Raw genomic sequence first — 24,592 nt, 5'->3', positions numbered from 1 at the left:
AGGGAGCTCTTCTTAATATTTTGACACCAAAATCATGTCGATACACCTTACCGACTGCGAGTAAAGCCACCCACGCTTTAACTTGACAGACTGTATAATGGGTCCTGCTCTACCGATAACTGCCAAGATATACGTGTTTAGCAACTTATTCTATTTTTTCATCATTTAGGATAATGTTGCGTATTATTTCCTAACTTTTTCTTTCAAATACCAATATAATAATATTTTTGGACACTTAAGCATTTTTGTTCATTCACTTATTTTTAACAAATAAATAATTTTGTATATTTGCTCACCAATATAAGTGAGCATTCCTAGAAACAATTAACACTGATTTTAAATGCCATATTTGATTACATTATTAATAACAATAACAATAGTGGATTGTTATCGAAATGTATGAAGAAAAACTTTTAATTTGCTAGTTTCAAATTATTATGTTAACCCTTAAAGGTCCCCATGGGGTCGTTAGTGCCCTGACGCTTTATATTGAAATTTACGAAGTTCGTTCTTCTTCAGTTTTTAATTATTTTTTTTCAATGTCTTAAAATTAAAAAATCATTTAACAAACAAAATCATCTTAAAGCAAGACACTTAAGGGAATGCCAAACAACATTTTATGCCAAAATATTAACGATATCAACGATATACCAAAGTAAGGGGACCTTTAAGGGTTAACAAAAGTTTTAATGCTAAAAAGTAGCCAATTAATGTGTTTGACAAGCAAGTTTGTTTACACAATTATTACATTTTATTGAACTACAGCAAGAGGACATTTCTACATAAAAAATTTTTTAATTCGTGAAAAAAGCGGAATTTTATTTATAAGTACGCATCGTGATGAAAATCGAAATTAACAATTGTTTTTAACAATAAAAATTGTGGTCATCGAAATGTCCTTAAAAATTTAGAAGTTAGATATTTCGAGGCATCCTAACGGTAGGATGCCAACGCACGCGACACGACTTTACATTACTTAACCAAAAATATAAACAGTAAAAAGCTAACCGAGAAGTTAACGCTAGAAAGTATTTCTGACAGAATTAAGCAAGATGAAGCTAGAAGTTGGCGACAACTAAAAGGTGCTCGCTTGCTCCATGAAATCACGAAAGTTCTATCTCGGGCGAGCAAAGCATCAAGTTGCCACTTATCGCGTTTATGTTGTAAACGTGAAGTGGCACCTGAATTCTTTGCCCGCGCGAGCATGATTTGATGAAGCGAGCATCTTTTAGTTTTGGCCAACTTTAGCTTCATCTTGCTTAATTCCGCGAGCTAAAACATTCTAGCGCTAACTTATCGGTTAGCTTTTTATTGTTTATATTTTTGGTTAAGTATCATCTAGTCTAGGCATGCCCAGCTAGGGAAAATTCCCGCCAGGAGCACATGTTCAATGTCCACTACATTTCTTTGGAAGATACCGTGCATCCTCTTATCGATGAGCTGTTCACGAAAGTTTTTCTCTTGTGCTTTCTTAATTCGGGCTTTCAGGAGTGAGTACTCGAGATAGATAAGATTTGATGCATTTTGCTCACCCCTAATACTGAAGTTAATTCCGAGAGTTTCAGCAGCCTCCTCCGCTGCTTTGTACAGAAAAGCTCCTTTGCCCACTTCTTCGTTATTCCTGACTAATTTGAGGGTGCCTTCCATTTGCGACTCTATGTGTTGTAGCCAAAATAATCCTGTTGTAAAGACATTTATGACTCAATATTCCGCGACCACCTTGACGGCGTGAGATGTATAGTCACGGAACAGAAGACTTAAGATGCATGTTTTTGTTCATGTGCATAACCTTTCTTGTCACAACCTGAATGCGGCTCTGTGTCACGCCCAGGTATGTATAAGTCTCTCCAGCGCAAAGGTGTTGTATAACGCTTCTATGAACGAGCTGAGGATCTTCAGGGATGCCATTAAGTGTTCCTCGCTTCAAATAAACCTTGGCACATTTGGCTAACCCTAATTCCATTCCAATTTCCTTAGTATATCGTTCGACAAACCCTAGAGTTAGATGTAATTGCTCTTTGTTTGTAGCATAGATCTTAAGATCGTCCATGTAAAATACATGAGTGACCTTGTACTTTCGATCTGCAGGTTTGCCGCACAAGTACCTGTAGAAATGGCGAAGTGCTAGAGATAGTGGTAATAATGTAAGGCAAAAGAGGAGTCGGCTCATGGTGTCGCCCTGAAAGATATCTCTCGGAAAGGTGACATTGTTAGCTGTCACACGTTTTTTTTCCAGATGAGATAGTAAATCTGGTTTTCTGAAGCGGCATCAATCTCTCTATGCACGTTACGATTTTCGGATGAACCCTTAAGCTTCCCAAAAGATAGATGATAAGTCTATGGGAGATCGAATCGAAAGCTTTCCAATAATCAATCCAGGCCATCAATAGGTCACGATGGTAGAATGCTGCATCATTGCAGACACATCTATCGATGAGCAGGTTCTCCCGAAATCCCGCTACACCTTTCTTTCAGTCTCGTTAATACATTTCTTGCCACACAGGTTCAATTGCCCGAACAATCCTATCATTTAGGATAGTGTTCACCGCATGGGCCACCGAGACTCTTCCAGAGTGCGAGACGGGAATCAAACCCGCATGCCGAATGAGTGGGTCCAAAGCCTACGCTTTAGCCGCCACGACCATCGTCCCACTTATTTGTTTATTTTATAAACAAATTTTATTAAAAAATGCATAGTTTGGCCATTTATAGAAAGAAAGTATCGTTTTTTCTTCGCGATAATCTTTAAATATATAAGTGGTGAAGTTTAGTGATAAAGACTTGTTATTCGATATTATTTGTTAATTTTATAAACAAATATTATAAATAAATATGATAGCGTCGCATCACCACTGATATAGTTTGAAGGCGATAAGAGAGAAAAACGATGAATTTCTGCCCATAAATGTCCAAACAATGCATTTGTTTCTCTAATTGGTTTATGAAATTAACAAATAATATCGAATCACAAGTCTTTATGATTAAACATCAGCACCTATATATTTTAAAAATGATCGGGATGAAAAAACGATACTTTCTTTTTATAAATGGCCAAACTATTCATTTGTTTATAAAATTTGTTTACAAAATAAACAAAAATGATCGATTTATAAGCCTTTATTACTAAAAATCTCCAATAATACAATGTGAACGTGACAAGAAAGAAAAACAATGACTTTCTGGCCATAAATGTCCAAAATATGCATTTGTCCATATAATTTGTTTATAAAATAAACGAATAATATCGAATGACAATTGCTTGTCTTTAAACATCACCACTTCTACATTTTAAGGACGGTCAGTAACAAAAACGAATAATTTCTGTCTATAAATTTTGCTAAGATGCTTTGACATATATTTTCATAAAGAACGAAATTAATTGAATTATTTATTTACAGATACAAAATAATAAGTGAAAAATGACTCATTTTGTCTATTTGTTTGCTTATGTAATAAACTGAAAATAATAAAAATTCCAAAATCTAATCCATGCATGCTCTTGCGCAACTATCGCTGATTATTTCTATTAAAGAAAAAGTATGTGTGAAATGTTTTCAGAACGTCGAAATATCTTTTAAAATTATGAAAATCCTGCAAAATTAAAAATAATCTCCTTAAAACCTTCCATAATCTCTTTGCCTATTATGGGAATGTTTATAAATCTTTTTAAACGTTCTCTTAAAATAATAATTCTTCTAAATAAGCAAGAAATATTTTTTAATTACACTGAGATTCATAAAAAAAGTTTGTACTCTTTTGAAGCCTTGCACAATTTCTGAAAAGCTTTAAATTTTTGGTTCGAAATCTATGAAAATATGAAAAAACTGCACACTATGTCGTCGCTATTTGCATCGTATTTGAAATAATTCCAATTGTTGAATTAATTTTAAATCTTTTCAAAACTTCTCAATATCTTCTTAATATATAATAATTCTGGTGATTTTATCTGTTTCTAACAAAAGAAGAATTAATTATAGGTTTTTTATAATTGAATTACTACGAGATTTCTGAATAAAAACCAAGAATCTAATCTAATCTAGTAAGGTATTTCTAATAGATAGAGTGCAAAAATAGTGAGCCTGGTTTCCGTTCAATAGGCTGCTTTCATTCAAAAATCACATTCTCAGAAATTCCAGGGGACCTGGTAAAGTGTTCGAAGGGAGTAAGGGTGGCGATTCGGATCCTAGGCGGTTAAATTTCCCTGATGTCACGTTCCTCAAAAAATGGGTTAACTCTGTGTGAGTAATCCGTGTGAAACGCTAGGCTGACCCTTATGGCAAATGCGACTTACCATGTTCTTAGTTGGGACAGCAGATCCGTGGAGAAATGTGCATCAATCTCTACTGCAGAGGTGAAAGAAACACTTAGGGGAACGAATAACTTTTTCGCTACAGGACCAGAGACTATCAAAAACTTTTAGTAGGAAAAGTTTTCTTCTACGCACCAAAGTCTGACCTCCATTTTCACCTTATATTTTAAGTCGTTAAAGTTAAAGGCTTCTGAACCCATATTGTACAACTGTAAATGCTTTATTTATAAAAAGTCTGTAGAAGGCTGGTAATTTTTACACACATTACTGAACGTTTGAACTCGAAATCCCTGTTTTAAATGTTTTAATTAAATATTTAGAACGCTCAGTGATCAGAAAACTTCCACTTCGATTGGTTTAATTTGCAATTTAGTCTTAAATACTTTTAATAACAACATTTTTAGTTTTGAAAACTTAAACTTTGAATTTTATTGCAGGGCAAAAAAATTTTTTTCTATTTATAATTTAGCAACAAGAGATAATAAAAATACGATCAATAGAGTTTTTATTAGAAATAATGATAAAATCATCAATAAATGGCATAGTCTTATTGATTATTCTTCAGAAACGGAGTAAATAAGCATTTTCCTAAATTTGGGATAAAAGCCTCTAAAAAATTAATCATAGATACTAAAATTTTTAAAATCCTTAAGAAAACACCTTACAGCAATCTATCCGTATCTCAGGTTACACCAAACGAAGGTACTCCTAAAGGAATTTCACCTTCCGCCAGACACAAGCCACCGCAGAACAACTCCGCTTTACAGCACTATAGTAACCTCAGGAGCATCTAAACCTAAAATATGCGCAACTAATCCCCAAATTAAACAGCCATTAACAAAACGACAAAACAACCCTCAAATTACAAGGCCTACACTTTTTAAAAGTCAGGGCCCACAAATGAAACCAATACCAGAAGTTGCATTTACTCAAAATGCAACCCCATAAAGAATTAAAGTCAACTTATCAACTTTATAAAAGGAGTGACAACCTTAGCCGATGACACAAGGGGGGGGGGGGTGAACATGGCCGAAACTATTGTTTCAACTGCCGAGATTATAAATAGCATTCTATCATTTGCTATTGAAAATATCTGCATTTAATAACAGAATTCGAAAAAGCCTTTTCTGAAACTCTCAGAGTATGATAAAGAACAGACTCGAATGCGTCACCTACATTTACCAAAATAACATCATTATATCTGCCTGCTTCGCGAAACCACCGCGAATTAATAATCCCTGAATTAAAAACATTTAAAGTTACTGCTGTACAAATAAAAATACACGGGAAGTCATATTTCATCGTCTGGCTCTACCAGTCTCCCTCACAAGAATTTGTAAAAAGTGATTACAAAAAAATATTTAAACTTTCTCTCTTGGTAATTGCTGCAGGTGATTTAAACGCCAAACATTGAGCCTGTCATAGCAGAATAACCAACAAAATCGGAAAACATTTATTTACATTCATAAATGACAGGAATCTGCGTTTCAGTACCAGAATCTCATACATTTTCCTCCACAATAAAAAAACATAAATCTGACCTTATCGACTTTGCAATTTCAAAAAATAACTTTTACAACCACGATTTTTTTATTATATATGAGCTGGACTCAGACCATTGACCAGTTCTCTTGAGTATTTACACTCATTGTGAAAAGGCCCTGATCACACCTCGATTTAACTTCGCAAAAGCGAACTAGAAAATAATTCAATTCCACTCTAGAAACTCAAGTTACTTTTAAACCCATGCTTACAAACTCTACTTACGTCGACGAAGCCGTAACTAATCTCACCTCTAGTATAACAATTGCTTCGGTCCCTGCATCTACCGTTAACAAATAGGACCAACCTCTATCCCTGAGATTAAAGACCTTATCGATACCCGTAATAAACTCAGCCACACCCATCGAAAAACTAAAAGCTGCGTCCTCAAAAACACAATCACCTGCGTAAAATCATAGGAATTAAATTTCAGGAGCACAGATGTAAAAATTGTAATACAGAAGTTCGTATACTTCAAATTAAAAATAACTATATATCGTATGACTAAAGCCCTAACGAAGCCGCGAACAAATATTTCACCCCTCGTAAACTACGATCAAACTTTTGCGCTCTCTCCTACCGACAAAGCAAATCTTGGCAGCAAATTATGAAAGTAATTCCGCTCCACATGGCGATCCATCTGACCCGCAACACATATCTGAATGCCAAAAAATGGTTTTCATTTTTCTTAAAATTCCAAGCACTGATAACTTCAAGAAGATTACCCATAAGGAATTAACTAACAAATAAAAAATACAAAAATATCAAAGCTCACGGCCCTGGTTTAATTACAAATTTAGTTTTCGAATGGCTTCCTATCTCATGCCTAACTATCCTTGCTCTTCTCTTCAATGCCTGTATTCAACTAAGCTACGTTTCTGAATCTTGGAAACTCTCACATTTTTGTTTTTCAGAAAAAAGTCAAGAATCCATATAATCTAATCAAGCATAGACACGTTAGTTTTAATAATACAAGGAGCAAAATGTTTGAAAAAATAATACTCGCGTAAACCATCACCTCGAGGAAAACAGCATCTTTAAACAGTAAAATACGGGTTTAGAAAAGATCACTCTACCCAGCACATAATGCTCAAGCTCACCGAAGCCATTAGCCTAAATTTCAATAGAAGAAAATGTACTGGAGCTATTTTCCTCGATGTAGAACAGGCTTTTGATAGTGTCTGGCATGTAGGACTGCTCAGAAAACTATTAAATTACAAAATTTCCAAGAATGCTTATTCATTTTATACACTCCTATCTTTCCAAGAAAAAATTTTTAGTCAAAATGGACCAGACACTTTCAAAAAAGAAACCCATTCTAACAGGTGTGTCACAAAGTAACATTCTAAGACCAGTATTCTTCATTATTTACGTAAAGAACATCCCTGACATCCCCGAAGTTTCAATCGCATTATATGCAGATGACACTGCGTTATTCATTTCATCCTGGTCAGTTCCAAAAATCAAAGTCTGAATCAATTTTTTTCTCAGTCAGAAGGCTAGCTAAAATAGATCCGCCTAAAATATTTAATAAACCAATATAATGGAAAACCTCCGTAAAATAGTACCTCGAAGGTAAACTAAACAAGCGTCTTAACTGAAAACAACATATTCAGGAAACTAAAGGGAACGCTCTTGGGGTTATCTCGCGATAAAATCCTATTATTAACAGACATTCTAGCCTAAAACCTGAATATGGAATCCTAATTTATAAAATGTTTATCCAACCAATTATAACTTATGCATGCATAATTTTGGTAGGAACATGAAAAAGCAACATTAATCACATTCAGATCATACAAAGTAATTTTCTCAGGCGTATCACAAAAACTCCTAGATATACTAAGAACTCCGCCCTTCACTGAGAATTTCAATTGCAGAGTGTCTACTAACCGGGAATCAGCCAGGAATTAAAATAAAATCGGGAATTAACCGGGAATATAAATTTCAGCCGGGAATCACATTTAAAATTTCCGAAAATATGATTTGTTCTATTAATCGTGATAACAAGACAAATAAATTTGAATGTTTACTGTTTAAAATCATATAAATGGATGCTGAAATTCAAAAGTCGTGCGAAAAATAGGTAAGTAAGCTTAGTGTATAGCAGTGTATCGAAATCATCGACTCGTGGCTCGCCCATATGATTCAATTTAATGAAGAGAACTTTATAGTTTACAAAAATGATAGAATGGAATGTGCGCGTCCTCCTAGTGTCGGTTTGATAATTCGGATCTTCGGATATTTCATTTATAGTTTGGTAAGGTTTTGATTTTGTATTTTTCAATATGTATGTTATGTTAGTGTTATAATTATGTGTTCATTGTGTTACTACTAATATCACTGTTAAGCAGGATCCAACGCTATTTAATGCAAAACGAAGTTCGTGTGATAAAAATTCAAAATATGTTGATACAAGTGGAATTTTTTTTTATCATCAATAAAACTATTTTGTATTCTCGTGATAAAAGTTATAAAAATAAACTTAAAATTTCGAAGTCATGAGTGGCGAGTGTCAGTAATGGTTTGTCATTATACTTATGTATGTACTTGCATCAATATAGCAATTGTATTTTAATCGAAATATTAATTAATCATTAATTATTATGAAATTCTACTTTGTTGAGCAAAACCTTTTTAATTTCAATCCTTTCATAATTCTTGAATTTTCTTATTCTTGTAGAACTACTTTATTGCGTTAAGGGCATGTGATACTTAGAAAATTATCGATTTTACCAATTTTAGGGTCCGACGGCTTTTTTTCCAGAATAATCAATATCTTGTCTTAAAAATTTGGGAAATGATAGTGAATTGCTAACAACGTGTGTATATTTGGAGGTTATGTATGTTACAATTCTCCTGTGCGTTACTTCCAAACTACACAATATTTTTGGCCGAAAACTTTGGACTTGCAAATAAACATAGTAACTAATCTCTCGGAACTAACCTTGTTTGCAGGCAATCAAAAAAGTTTATTTCATAAATAATTTCCCAGTGGCGAAAAATTGAACATTAGTTTCAAAGTTTCATGCTGTTTCGTACGCCCTCTACGCCGAAAATTTCAAAATTTATCTACATTACCAGCTAGGCTGGTAAGATAGTTTATTGCACCATAATCATTCTAGAGTGCTTACCGACAGAATCGGTACGATAGAGTTCTACATTATCGGAATGACAGAGAGGTAAAAATCACCCTAACCACAAAATAATACACATGCATAAAATTTGGTAAATAGCACAATAATATTTTTTTGTTATTATCCCTGAAAAAAAAGTCCGAGGACGTCCGTTATGATATTTTATAGCATCTCCAAATTCAGTTTTTAAAAATTTTCATTTTTGTGGAAAAAAGCCGTCGGAACTGTACCCGATTTGACCACACGACGAAGTATCACATGCCCTTAATCGCTTAGGATTATTAGTGGAAATTATACTCCAAGGTCCAGTTAAAATAATTACAATTAAATTATAATGGCTTCAAACATTTTGGCACACTATTCGTGGCCACTTTTAAGTTATTTATTTTGAAATTTTTTTAGACATCTGGGAAATATAATTTTGAAATCTTAATCATCCGCGTAGAGATAGTTAACATCACAATTGTTATTATTACAAAGATCCTTGGTTAATTATAAAAAATTATTTATTTTAATACTAATCGAATTGTACAACAAGTACGATACAAACACATTTAATTATAACTAAATTGCCGTAATAAACAATTAAAGTTAATTTTTTGTAATTAATTTGTAATAATTATTCACTAATACCAAAGAAATTAAAAATTATATCTAAGAATTATTTACCAATTAGAATTTAAAAAATAATTAAACAAAAGATATTTTTATAAATGGAGGTACTGTTGCATGAAAGGGGGGGGGGGGGCAAAGGGCAGTAGCATGGGTGAAGGGAGTGTTGGATAAGATGGAGAAGGAAATATTGTAAATAGGAGAGGAAATAGGTGTAAGAAAACTGTAAATATTGTAAATAGTAGATAAGTATTAGGTGTTAGCCGCGGGGCAGAGGCTGACAATGCCAGTCAAGTAAGCAAGTCAATTTTTTAAGGCCAGCAGGCCAAAAAATAAACGGTTATCTATCATCCATAATTGTACATATTTTCGAGAATAAATAGCTGAAGAGGCGACCAACTTGTGTCGTCGAAGCGTCTGAAGTAATTTCAATCCAATTTTTAAAAGCAAACGTATTTTGCTCGGTGTACGTTATGTAATGGGTCATTTTCTTTCGAGTCTATGGGTCTTACTGCGCGAAGGCCTTAAAACGGCACTAAATGGAATTGATACACAGAGAATCTTCCAGATGTCGATGGACGGTCCTAACTTCAATTTAGATTTATGCGCCTGTCCAACTCGGATCTACGACCTAATCTCGATACACCCCAACTGCTGGAATTAGGCTCATGTGGCTTTCACTAGTTCATGGATTTTTCAAGACAGGCATTAAAAAAGCTAATTGGGTTATTTTTATAACAAAGTTATAATCACCCCACAATGAAACGACCCTGCGAACCCAGGACTAAAAGTGGGGAGAACATCACTTCCTAGCCCTAAAACCCAAAACCTGGGCACCAAGAACACAGTTTTCTGCTCACTACATGTGCTAATAGTCGATACCTTTTCACCACTCCGCAACCCCTTCGTTTTCCGACGCCGCCAACCCACAACGAGGCCACGCGATCCTCCCGGATCATGTACAGGATCTCAGTCCTCTTGCTGAACTACCACCAACTGTTCCGGAACCTTGGCTTCGCCCAGTGATAAATATAGGAAACAATTCGAGCCACGCGAGGATTTTAATGGAATCATAAATTTTTGTTAATTCTTCTCTCGAAATATTATATTTAATATTTCAAGTGAGAGAATTTTTATAACTACCCATATAGTTTTTTTAATTAACCATGAAATTGCTTGCCTCAACATCACTGGAAATTGTTCGAAAATCACGCAGGACTAAAAAATATTTTCGGGAGTCTACATAAAGATGACTAGGTGTACTGTATGTTTTTTTGATCGCTGAATACGAATCCATCATCAGAATGACTCCACATGTCGGTATTTTTAATAATTAAGCCGTTTCATGGTTAATTTAAAAAAGTATATGGGTAGTTATAAAAATTCTCTCACTGGAAATATAAAATCTAACATTTTTAGAGAAGAATTAAAAAAAATGTTATCATTCGATTAAAATCCTCGCGTGGCTCGAATTGTTTTCTATATTTATCACTGTGCGCCGCCCAGGTTCTTCCAACAACCGCTTCCCCGATCTTGGATTCGCCGCCCGGCTCGGGCATAGAAGGTGTTGGCTCTTTGAGCGTAATTCTAAGTTCTTGAATAAACCTTTGATTTCAGTCGTTTACTCCTCATTGACTTCACCCAGTTCTCGACTCTCCACATTCTTCGTTTCCCCTTAATTTGCGAAATCCCTCAGAAATTTGGTACCCTCCTTAAAAACCCACAATCTCTCCAAAATTCCAAGTCGAGAATGGAATGATAGGAATTATCAGATGTAAAATATTTAAATTTTGGCGATGGTTAGGAAAAAATTGTTCTTTAAAGAATTTTTGTTGAAATTGTTGTTTCAGAATTTTTCATTGATATTTTAGAAAAAAGTGCGGGAAGATATGTGATTTAGGCCGAAAAAGTGTGGGTAGACTGTTCTATATGTCCGTTAAAATAGTTGGTATACTTCACGTGTTCGCAAGCTCTGCCACCTTTGATAAAATAAAAATTACCCCGAAAATAAATGCCTTGTATGTACTACATGCGGACCGATTGCACAGACAAGGGGTTTAAAAAATGACAAGTAGGGATAAGTTTAAATGCAAATTAATTTTGAAAAATAAAAACGTAAGAATAAAAGTAACAACCCCATGCTTTTCCACCACAATCCCAAGAACGATAATACACACAAACACAGAAAGTATCCCAAAATCAAACAGGCAAAACCGTACCCCACATAGACGCGAAATTAGAGTACTGTCCCCAAATACCGAGATCGCGTCAGGTAATTAGAGAATAGAAGATGAAAATAGTAGCAATTTAGGAAATAATGAATTAGAAACGAATAGAATAGACAGAGAAATTGAAAACAAGAGAAATGAACTTAAAGATTAGAAAGAAACAGAGAACGATTAGAATCGAGTCGGTTAGAACGAGAAAAAACACTTAGAAAGGAGAAAGAAGGAATAGATAGAGAAAGAACAGAAAAAAACCAGATTAGGCCGCGAAAGACTACGAATAGAGATAGAAAAGCAGGAAAGAGAGTAATAATGAATTTTGGAGTGGTGCACAAGAATTAATTAATTTTGAGGAGAATAAAAGAGATAAAATTAAAATAAAAGAAATTTCAGAAGAAATTAAAAATTTAAATGATAATATGGATAGAATTTTAAATACAACGAAAAATTTATTCAATCAAAGTAATAAGTCTCGAAATATACAAAATACGGTTCATTTCGAAGAAGGAAATTTAGAATTTAACGAGCAAAAACACGCGTTAACTGATGCAAGAGAAAGAATAACAAATAATAGAAACAGCGGTTGGAAGGTGGAATGGATAGAAGTAGAGACACCGATGGAGAAAGAGAGGAAATAATATAACATAATTCGCAAGAAATTCCAGCAACTCTGTTTCCTTTCGGATTGATTCAGACACCCTTTCAAATAATGTCAAATTGGCCCATTAAATTTAAGAATAATATTGAAATAATCCGAGTTATTTCTTGAATGGTTTAATTAGGGTTAAGAGTGGTTAACAAATTAACGAGGTCGACATTTTAGAAAATTTAGACGCGGTTTTTGAAGATGAAGCATTAAATTGGTACCAGGTTAATCGAGATAATTGGCAAAATTACAAATTTTAGGGCAAGAATGCGAAACAGAATGGGCAAAATATAAAATTAGAGGTCAACAACTAAACATTTTAGATAAAGATAATGGTAAAATTGATCAAACGAAAAGGATACAGAAAATGATTAGAGCCAAAATAATATTGAAAATGAGAATCAGAATAGACATCACGAAGAAAATTATGATTAAAATCAACGAAGAAAATTCAGACCTGGGTATCAAAATCAACAAAATAGACAATTCCAACCAAGATTTCCAAATGAAAATCAAAAGTTTTTTAATTCAAGATATCAAAATAATAATTTAAGTTTTACAAATAATCATAGGTACCAAGGAAATTAACATGATTTACGAATAATAATAATAATAATAATAGTTTCAGAAATCAGAACTTAGCTGGTCAATTATTTAATGCCATTAGTCAGTTTTTAGGAAACACACGGGCACAACAAACAAATAAGTCTTGCCAAATACCAGCGCTTTTGTGCAGCGTGGAAGAGAATAACATAAGTCAGAAGACAATAAAGAAAATAAAGGACAGAATAAAAAATCAAATCGCGAAAACAGTAGGGATAATAAAAAAGTTGAAACAAATCCAAATCGACAGGATTTTGTGGATCCAAACTTAGGAAACCGAAATTTTAATCACAAATCGCGAGAACCAATTACTTGTTCAAATTGCGGGAAAATAGGCCGTTTTCGACGTGACTATTGGTATAGTATAGATCAGAGAAACGCAAACGGTAGTTATTAAAGACAAATAATAATCAACGAAACCAAAGATCCTCAGAATTACTTGAAATAGACAAAAACGAATCGGACGAAACAAGATTTCACCTTATGATAGATTTTTAAAATCATAAATTTAATGTGTTCATTGATACCGGTGCAACTCACTCATACATAGATGAATAATTCATAAAAACAATTAAAGAGTTAGATTATGAAATTAAAAAAACCGAAAAACAATACATTGAAGGTAGCAAACGGACAAAAATGGAAAATTACAGGACAAGTTTTAATTCTTAGCAAAGTAGGTCATATGGAAAAATACTTCTCATTCAGACTGGTACCTTATTTTAGATCGATAGGAATAATAGGAACCGATTAATAGAAAGATTAGGTTTAAAAATGGATTATGAGACACAGATTTGGTGGTTACCAGAATTACCAAATATTAAGTATGCGATAGAAGCGAATATAATTAAAATGCAGGAACTGGTAATAAAAGGTACCGAGGAAAATAAGTATAGGAAGAGAGAGGAAATTAAATTAAAATTTGCAACGAAGATCAGCCTGAGAAACATTATGTGAGAGAAAGAGACAGAATTGCTACCGTGCGAAGTCTCTTCTCCCGTGTAGCCATACACCCCACGCCAGACCCTCCTTACAGGTGATACACTAGACTCGATCCCGCCAGCACCCCAGCCGGCACAGAGTGTACGGGGGCTTGGGGCCCCACACCGTAAACCCTACAAGGCACTGATACGAGCCAGGGTGGGCGTCAGTAGATTAGATAAGCAGACTAGTCAAAATAGAGAGAAAAGAAAACAAATATGGATAGGAACACAAAAAAAAACGAATATACATACGAAAAATAAAGATAGGAGAATAGAAACATAATTTAAAAGGACATTGGAATGCGATGAAGAGAAAAATGATAGAAAATTGAAGACGTTCATCGATAAAACAGAGGGGAAAAATGACTCGATAGTAGAAAAATAGAAAGGAAGAAAAACTTAGAATTTTGTGAGGAAATTTCGGAAGGCGTAGTAGAATTAAATGAAGCACAACAAGTGCAATTAGAGATTGGTCTAATCCGACAGTTATGATTAAAAAACCTAATGGGAAATACAGATTTTGTTTAGACCTTAGGAAAGTTAATAAAACAACTAAAAAAGATTTATACCCAATGCTATTAATGTCGGAAATATTTGATCCTTTAAGGTCAGAAAAATATATGTCAAAAATAGAACTTCGTTCAGCATTTCGAAGAACATTTAAAATGTTTAGAAATAGTTTTAAATATAATTAAAAATGCACGTATAACTATAGGTTTGGAGAAATGCGAATTTGGATGTTCCGAAATAAAATATTTAGGTTTCAAATAAACGAAATGGGTTGCAGGTAGATAAAAAAAAATCGAACCTGCTTTAAATTTTCCAAGGCCAAAAAAGGTTTAAAAATTCAGAGATTAATAGAAATGGCTTCATGTTACAGGAAATTTATTCCGAAGTTTCCAGAAATAATAGGAACACTACAAAAAATATTCATAAAGGAAGTAAAGTGGGAATGGACAACAGGAACAGGCATTTATAACTATTAAACCCATGCTAGTGATATAGGTTTAGGAGCTGTTTTAACACAAACAATAAACGCGAAAATTATGTAATAGCTGTTGCAAGTAAAGGTCTGAGTGGATCAGAACATTAATATTCTGCTTCAGGAAAAGAATGTTAAGTAGTATTCTGGGCGATAAGAAAGTTTTGACCATACCTAGAAGGATACTCATTTAAAGTCATTACAGATCATATTTCCTTGAAATGGCTTCATAATTTAAAAACTCCAACCGGCAGATTAGCAAGATGTGCTTTAGAATTACTAGAGTGTGATTATGAATTGTATATAGGAAAGGAAGTTTAAATCATGTCCTAGATGCGTTACCAAGGTCGAATGAAAATAAAAAAAAATTTCAAATATTTTAGGCAGCATAATAGAAACGAAAGAAAAAGATTTTAAATAAGTTGAGGATAGTTGGTACAAAACTAAAATGATGCGTGTTAAAAATAAGCCAGAAGAAAATCAAAATTGGAGAATACGCGATGATCAACTATATTTTTATAGACCCGACCCTTTAAAATCAAGCTTAAATTTAGATAGCAACCCGTGGAAACTAACAATACCAAAAGAATTGAGAGAACAATTTTAAATTGAAAATCGGGATAATAAACAAGCAGGACACTTTTAGGCATGGAAAAAACTTATGCAAAAATTTCAGAAAGTTATTTTTGGCCCGGAATGTATTCTGAAACATTAAAATACTTAAAAGAATGTGTGATTTGCCAGAGAATAAAACCGAAAGTAAATAATCAAATAGTTTTTATAGGGAAAAGGATAATTGAAGAACCGTGGAACATCAGATATGATGAGTCCACTGCCAATGTCAAAGTCGAGAAATCAATACATTCTAGTTTTTGTTGATATATTTACTAAATTGATGGAGATAATACCAGTTAAAAATAAATTAGCTTTAGCAGTTGAAAAAGAATTTCACGAACGAATAGGTGCAAAATGGGGAACACGTAGAATTTTATTTACAGATAACGGTAAAAAATACGTAAATAAATCAGTAATCAATCTAACTAAAACATTTGGTACTAGACACTCAAAAACTCCTAAATATAATAAATCATGGGATGAAAATTTATATAACCTACACTTTGCATTAAATACAAGTAAACATTCGTCAACAGGATTTACACCAGCTTTTTTAAATTTATGTAGAGAACTCCAACCAATACAAGTGTTAAATAAAGATTTAGATAATAAAAGCGAAATCGAATATCAAGAATCCGAAAAATGGGCGGATAGAATGCAAAAATTAAAACTAATTAGGGAAAAAGCAATTAAAAATTTAGATACAGCAAATGAAACACAATCTAGGTATTATAATTTTAGACGTAGGCAGATAAGTTTCGAAATTGGCGAACAAATTCTAAAAAGCAATAAAACATGATAAAACAAGGGCGAAGGAGTAGCTGAAAAGTCGAACCAAAATTTCGAAGGACCCTTCTTTATAAAGGCAAAAATTTCACTGACAATTTATGAAATAAAGAATAAAAAAGGAAAATCATTATGTAATCGGAATGTTAAAGACAATAAAAAATATATAAGTAAAAAATAGATCTGAATGCGGGTTTTTCTTTGAAATGGCATACATGTGAATGATTTGTCTTTTACACCACTGATAATGACAAAATTGACACAAACACATACATTTATAAAAAACAAGACAAAACAGAGAAATATTTATTTTCAGAAAATGGACCCAAGATTGATTGTGAATTGCCGAGATTGCCCCTTACAATTGTAAGCGAGGACTTGCTAGTACACACTTGTTCAAAGTGGGCATAGTTGCTGCAACCTCCACTTAATGAAAAACCCGAGGAGAAACAAAAAAAGTTTCAAGAAATTGATAGAAGAAAGAAAGCAGAAATCGACAGAGAGATATATAGGCCGTTAAAAAAATAGAGAAGAAGAGGAAATTAAGAAAAAAAATTGAAGTAAAAGTCGTGAAATTCGAAGAAAAAAGTATAAACAAGAATCAGAGAAAATAGAACTCTTTTTCTCACTCTGTTATAAACAACGGAATAATTAATTCTAGTACCCTAGACCGATTATTCAGGACCGATTAATTTTAAGCTTTTAATTGATTAAGTAAAATTAATTGAATAGATTGAATAAAAATAAAGATTCCGAAAATAAGGTAAATACGGCTATAAGAGGCCAAGTTGCAATTTCAATCAAAATAATAAAGTAGAATTTAGATATAAGTTACTTCTCAGCTGAAGAACCAAAAGAAAGCGGAATTGCGGAAGAAGATACTTATGTAGAGGAAGAAAAATTAAAATAAAACATTTAATTAAATAACTTGAAAAAGAATGTAAATCAAGTTTTATACATTGGGTTCAGTGAAATAAGATAAGAAAAGAATTAATTGAAAAATAGTATTTTTGTTTCTGTTTTCAGAGGCAGGATATTTTTAATTTTATTCAGAAAAAAAGAAGATGGAAGAAATCAAAGTGTGGAAATGTCGTCACTGCAGGAGGATCGTTTTTGTGGAAATTTACATCTCTTACGACACCTACTGTAGTGAAATGTCAAACCGGACCAAAAACTATCAAAAGCTTCCGGATTCGACTAGAACAAAATATATAAAAGGAGGTGGGGTCGAATCAAGGGAAAAATTTAAGGATGAGATAAAAATTTCATTCAGAAAAGAGGAACAGGCACTAATAGAGGACAAGAAAATAGAAAATAATACTGAAGACAAGGAAAATCAAATCAATGAGGAACAAGAAGAAGATGATGATTCCTATATACAAAAAGATGTAACCGATGAAGAAGATGGTCTTACGTTCAACATGGAATTGGAAAGGTGCGAGGCAATTCTTCAAAAATAAATCTTGTCCCAAACAGGGTAGGGGGAGGTTATAACAAAGTTCTAATCACCCCACAATGATACGACCCTGCGAGCCCAGGACTAGGAGTGGGGAGAACGCTACTTTCTAGTCCTAATACCCAAAACCTGGGCACCGAAATCCAGTCTTTTGCTCACTGTACGTGCTAATAGTCAGTACTTTTTCACCACTCCGCAACCCCTTCGTTTACCGACGCCACCAACGCACAACGACGCCACACGATCTTCCCGGATCATTTACATGCCCTGCTCGGGCATGGAAGGTGTCGGATCTTTGAGAATAATTGGAACAAATTCAAGCCGCGAATAAAGCACCGACCTGTAAGAGCTTTAATAACGTTGCTGAAGCGTTAAAAGATAACCGTTTGCTAGCGAAGCTTGTGTTTTTCAATCACTAGCTGAGGATTTAGAAACATTTCTAACTGAATATCATTCGGATGCTCCATTAGCACCATTTTTATGCGATAGTTACACGCTCATAGTAAATAATTGCATGAAACGTGTAAAAAACTACGAATTGTTTACCGACGTTTCGTGAACATTGCCGTTCACATCTTCAGGGCTGACCAGAAACTGAGGTATCAGGTCATGATGTTCTTAGGTATACTTTCTACGATGCCTGTGATTGGCCAGAGCGCCCCACCGTGGGGACTGGTCGAACTTGATTGTCCAATCAAGTCTTTTTTAAAAAATCCGGGAGAACGGAAAGCCAAATCGGATTGGTATTATATCCATTGTCCCTATTGATGTTATTAGGGTGTTTTAAGATTTCGATTGCTTCTGTATGTTTTCTTGGAAATTTTTTGTGTGTTTTTGCAATAACTGTTGTTTCATCAAATAACATGTTATGTCCTGTTTCGATATGATGTTCAGCTAATGCTGATTGCGCGAAATGTTTTAGCCTGACTTTTCTTTCATGTTCCTTCATACGTTGGCTCACCGCTCTCCCGGTTTCTCCAATATAGAGTTTGCCACAAGAACAAGGGATATTATATACTCCTGGATCACTGAAGGGTGCCTTTTTATCTTTAGGGTTATTTAGTAGTTGTCCTATTTTCGCAGGTGGTTTAAATATGGTTTGGATGTTGTGTTTGTTGAGAATTCTTCTTATTTGTTCTGTGACACCTTGCATGTAGGGTAAGGTGGTGGTCATTTTTCTCTCTCTTTCTTTCGTAGGTTGTGTTGACTTGCTTTTTTGAGTGTGTTTTCTTATTGTTTTATCAATTTGTTTGTTTGTGTAATCGTTCTGTATTAGGATTTGTTTAACGTTTAGTAATTCCTTTTGTAAGTTATCTTTGTCTGTTATGGAGACAGCTCTGTATACAAGGGAGTTGATGACCGATTGTTTTTGAGATGGGTGATGGTGGGAGGAGGCATATAGGTATCTGTTTGTATGCGTGGGTTTTCTGTAAACTTCATGTCCTAACGTGTTATCTGATTTTTTGTAAACTAATACGTCCAAAGAAGGCAATTTTCCGGTTTGTTCTATTTCCATGGTGAACTGGATATTAGGATGTAATTGATTGATATAATCGAAAAACTTATTTAGTTCATCTCGTCCATGTCGCCAGATGACAAATGTGTCATCAACGTAACGGAACCAGAATTCTGGTTTAAGTTTGGCTTGGTTGAAGATTTTAGTTTCTAGATGTTCCATAAAGACATTGGCTATTACAGGTGAGATTGGGGATCCCATTGTTGCCCCTGAGGTTTGTTCGTAGAATTGGTTATTGAACGGGAAGTAAGTATTATTGAGACATTGTTCTATCAAAGGTACAAGCTCGGAAGGGAAGTTTGTGAAAGATTTAATAATATTAATTGTATCCGAGATTGGTAATTTCGTAAAAAGAGATCCGGCAAAAATATCTTCTTCTGCCTGCTAGTGTTCTTCAGAATGAACGTTATTGGTATATGGTTACGTAATCAAGCAAATGAAGCCGTTTTCTCGAAAGGATGGAAGACTAGACGACTTTTGGATGGAAACTCTTTCAAGGTGACCAGAAATTTAGACGGAAACCGTCAGAAAATATTAAAGCTTTTCTTCACACTATCTTATGGAAATGCTGCCTTAGACAGAGGGGTTTTCTGTAAACGTTGAAATTCGTGTGGAAAATCTTAAAGAAGTAACGCTTGTGTCACATCGAATCATACACAATGCCATAACGAAATCAGAAGGTCTTGAATCCTTGACCATCTCTAAAGGGGTTCATTCTTTCAATGAGGCATGTCCATGGAAAATGGATAAATGGATGCTTTGGAAAATAACAAAGAGAAAAGGACCGAAGAAGAAAAGGCTAAAGAAAATAATAGGAAGATAGAAAGGGGAGAAAAAGATCTGAAAAGTAAAAAAGCTAAGATGCTGGCAGAAATAAGAAAACATATTACTTTTATTGATGAGCAATTAAAGAAACTACGAGAATCACTGTTTTTAGTTTTTGCCTTTCGAGTTTTTGTATTCGTAGGCTGTGCTTTAAAAATCTACGTGCCTCTTAATTCAGCAGCGTGCAACTTTACATCTTATTTTAAAAAATTTTTGTTATGTGCTATTTAATACCTAAAATAGTTTTTACTTATTTTAAATAATGTTATTTAATTGTAAGTTATATTCAGCAGCACTGATTTCTATTCGAGGATTGCACTCTCACTTAATCTAAGGATATGGGCTGTTTATTTTCTCATAAAATAACACATTGGAAATATTATTATATTTCTGACGTTTTCTAAAACAAAATATCTTCATTTAACACCTGGTTAAAAATTTACCAAAAACACTGCGTTTATTGTACGTACTACAACGTATTTGTGTATTATATACTAATATATGCGTTTATAATTTGGAAAATTGTTGCAGGCTTTTTATTTTTCGCTTAAAGTTTGCAAGTTTTAGGTGGCGTTAAAGATGTTGAAGTATGGGTAGCATGCAAAATAAATCAATTGGGTTACGGAATAAATCTTAAATTTTTGGGACTTGGGCAGAAATGAACCTTTGGTCTCGAAATCGCTATATGTATTGCCAATCGCCCAGCGGTGGCGCGTCACTTACGAAAGGGGCACTTAAAAAAACGTCGAAGTAGAACTCGAAGAAGCTCGCTGTTGTTGACACGTGCTGGCTACGAAACTTGGGGTCACGTAGTCGAGTAGCGATGTGCTGCTATGAAAAAGAACGCTTGAATTATACCATTATGAATTTTTTGAACAATAACAAATTATACTCAACTAATACATCAAATTTATAATTCATCAGTTACCTTTACCGCTGTCCTAATAGTCCCCGGTCTTCCATACCTCAAATTTTATATTTGCACGATGAATGATTACATATTATTACATACAGTATTAAAACAAGAGTATAAAGCAATAATTTTTCACCGAATTTTGTAATCTTACATGTAGTGATGCGAATATATATAGCATTTTTCAATTTTCATGGCAGTAGTGTTATTTTTTTACTTAAATGGGAGGCTGAGTTCGAAAATGAACGATGTATTCGTATTCCTTAAAAGAGTGTTCATAAAATAATGAAAGTATAGAGTATACTTTATCATGCACTTTCATGTTTTAGATGGAATTTACCAAAATTTACTTTTTGACTGATGAGGGTTTAGAACCACTCTAATGTTACAAGAAGATGACACATTTCGATGATCTACCTTAAAAATTTAATGTTTTATTTTCATGACATATAGATATGCCCATTGATTTTGTTAGACATAAAACATACTTTACATGCTAACAGGTTGAATAATTATACTATTAATCTATTTTCAGAGGGCGAAGCTCATTTCATCAGTATGATTAGTAAAATGGTCATTCAAAAGTACCGTTTTAAAGGGAGAATAAGCAGCATACATTTTTCACCAGATGGAAATTACTTTGCAGTAAGCAAGGCACTCAATGGTAAGATACGTATTACTCTTGTTAGTTTTTCGAATATAGGATGCCAACGCACGCGTTCGACTAGATGATACTTACTCAAAAATATAAATAATAAAAAGCTAACCGAGAAGTTAGCGCCAGAAAAGTCTTGCTCGTGGAATTGAGCAAGATGAAGCTAGGAGTTGGCCAAAACTAAAGATGCTCGCTCACTCCATCGAATCCTGAAAGTAGCTTCTTATTATTTATATTTTTGGTTAAGTACCGTTAAGTTGTGTCGTGTGCGTTGGCATTCTACCGCACAGCGGTCAAAAATCTCAAAAAGCTGGCCATAATTATAAATTATTGTTATTTCGCGGTAAATTTCCCTACTTGCGGGTTTTTGGGGTCGCTGATCATGAATATTTTATTAGTTTTTGAAAACAATATGGCGGCTACAAAATGGCGGCTGATATTCATGCAATTCAATTTTACTCGAATGAAAATTACGATTTGTAGGTTTCTGGGATCGCAATTTAATCTTAATATTATTATGGCCTTACGAAAAAATAAAAGGGTGAGTACAAAATGGCGGATAAAGGTTATGGATTCCGTAAAAAACCAACAAACTGGCCATAAATTTTAAATGTAACTATTTTATGAGAAATTCCTTTGCTTGAGTGTTTTAGGAATAATATAATAAGTATAGACAGTAGTATAATAAGAAGGATATGAATTTGGTGTAATTTTTTAATGAAGTAAATAGTGTATTCAAAATTGTGGATACAAAATGGCGTATGAATTTTGTGTTTTAATTAATCTTTTTAGGACAAAATGTCTCTTTTAGGATGTTATAAGACTGTGCATCACGAATGCGATATTTATTTTACGATAAATAAACTGTTAATACAGAACAGTGAAAAATTGTGATAAATACACATAATGCAATAGTACACATAATTCAATACACATAATGCAATAGTAAATCAATTTATTCATCAAACTGTCTGAATAGTTTAAAACCCACAAAATACAATAGACAGAAATACAATTTAATCACTTTCATCTTCAGTGTTACTGCAGACTGCTTCCTCTGCCGATGAAGCTAGCATATTTGTGATTTCGAGCGAAGGTTCTTTTAAAAAATTCGATTGCTTCAGGCGACAATGATCTCATTTTTTAGGCTGCAGTTTCCGCAGGCTTGAAATAAAACGATCAGAATTGATTAAAAGTCTACGAAAAACGTCCTCCATGGTTTTTTCTCTGCTACATTTTCGACTGAAATCCTGGCGGAACTTTTTGATAAATTTTTTACAAGATTCCTGGGCCTCTTCAGACATTTCTCCTATAGGCAACAAGGATGTTTCAATTATATGTGACCTGTGTATCAAAATTTTATGGACACTTGTAGGCATGTTATACCATGGGTATAATTCAACAAATCTCCGAGCAGTTGACAAAGCGTACTCTTCAAATTTGACAATGCTAATATCAAAGTCGCACGAAATAATCTAAAGTTATCACATTAAACCTATCAATCAAAATTTTGTCTATTCCGGTAATGGACGCCGAGACTTGAGAGTTTTCGAAAAAATGGCGCTCCGTATTTCCATCATTCGAGCTCCCATATCCCTGTTTTGGGAAATATACTAGGAGTCCTAATTGCTGCCGAAAACCAGTTTAAATTTTTTTTTCGTGCTTCCATTTGAGCTTTGTCGTCTTTCCGACATTGCCAACTTTTCAAATCTAACTTGTACGAAATATGCAGTAGGCACTCGAAGAAACGAATCCATTTAACAAATACATTTGGATACAGTCGACAAAATACTTTTATATATTAAAAAAACAAAAATTTTAAATAAGGAAGTATATATTCGGTGCGCTGTATAATGGGCATTTACGGGCGTAACTGTACGTTTCATAGAAAAAAATTCCCTGAGCGCAAACCGGCAACTTCCAGCAGCTCAATTTTTGATATGTTTTGCAGAAGTTCGTTGTTTATTATTGAGATAAAAGAATAGGGCCTGATCTATCAAGACTTTTTTCTAAACTCTGTTTTTATCAGCGTAAGTTTATCGTCAACATTCGAAAACTGTAGTCAATTACTTAAACATATTTCATATTTATCTTTGTCAAGCACTTTGACAGTTTGTATAGCTGAAAGTACTTACATTTGCGAGAACAATCCATGTGTGGCATCCAAATTGGTCTCTCTATTCAAAACCTGGTTTTATTTGTCGCGACGTGTTTGACTTTTTGACGCGTTTGACTTCTATGAAACAGAGAGGCTGAAGTTGGTTCTAGCAACATGTGTTCTTAACTAACAATCTTTAACGACGCTAGGGGTACCACTACTGATATTGGAATTTTCGAATAGCGGAAAAATTTTTTTTTCCATTATGGCCAACTTTTCATGATTTTTCACCACTGTGTACCGTTAGGACGCCTCGATATATATATATATATATATATCTACGAAACAGCATATAAAAAAAGTTAACGGAAATTGCTCAAAAGTAACAATAATACGAGTAAAAATTTAGTTGTTTTTATTTTTGGGTCATATTTGGGGCGCTGCGGGGAGGTTCAGGGTGGGTTGGAAATAAAAGTGATTAGTATGGTTTTATTTCGTAGACACTCGTCTTCATCCCCTAAAAAGTTTGTTACGTTTCGATGAAACCCTGGAGCATGGGTTGAATGTTTCGAAAATTCGAAATTTTCCCATGTTACGAGGGTAGTTCAATAAGTCCTTAGAATGACCAACAGATGGCGCGCGAATCGCTCCAAATCATCTGTTTTCAGTCAGCACCACTCCCGACTAGA

The 24,592-nt window shown here is 33.9% G+C and overlaps 1 protein-coding gene across 1 annotated transcript in view; it reads left to right on the top strand.

The window, feature by feature from the left end:
• Nucleotides 1–24,592, top strand: part of LOC117172911 (periodic tryptophan protein 2 homolog) — a 272,846-nt gene that overhangs the window by 41,668 nt on the left and 206,586 nt on the right. The window contains exon 4 of the mRNA XM_033361205.1: nucleotides 21,686–21,814. Coding sequence (XP_033217096.1) covers nucleotides 21,686–21,814 — 129 coding nt within the window. The remainder of the gene's footprint in view (nucleotides 1–21,685; nucleotides 21,815–24,592) is intronic.

This window comes from Belonocnema kinseyi, chromosome 5, assembly GCF_010883055.1.
Source record: "Belonocnema kinseyi isolate 2016_QV_RU_SX_M_011 chromosome 5, B_treatae_v1, whole genome shotgun sequence".
Lineage (NCBI taxonomy): Eukaryota > Metazoa > Arthropoda > Insecta > Hymenoptera > Cynipidae > Belonocnema > Belonocnema kinseyi.
Note: the sequence above shows the minus strand (reverse complement) of the source record. Positions and strands in the feature narration are given on the sequence as shown.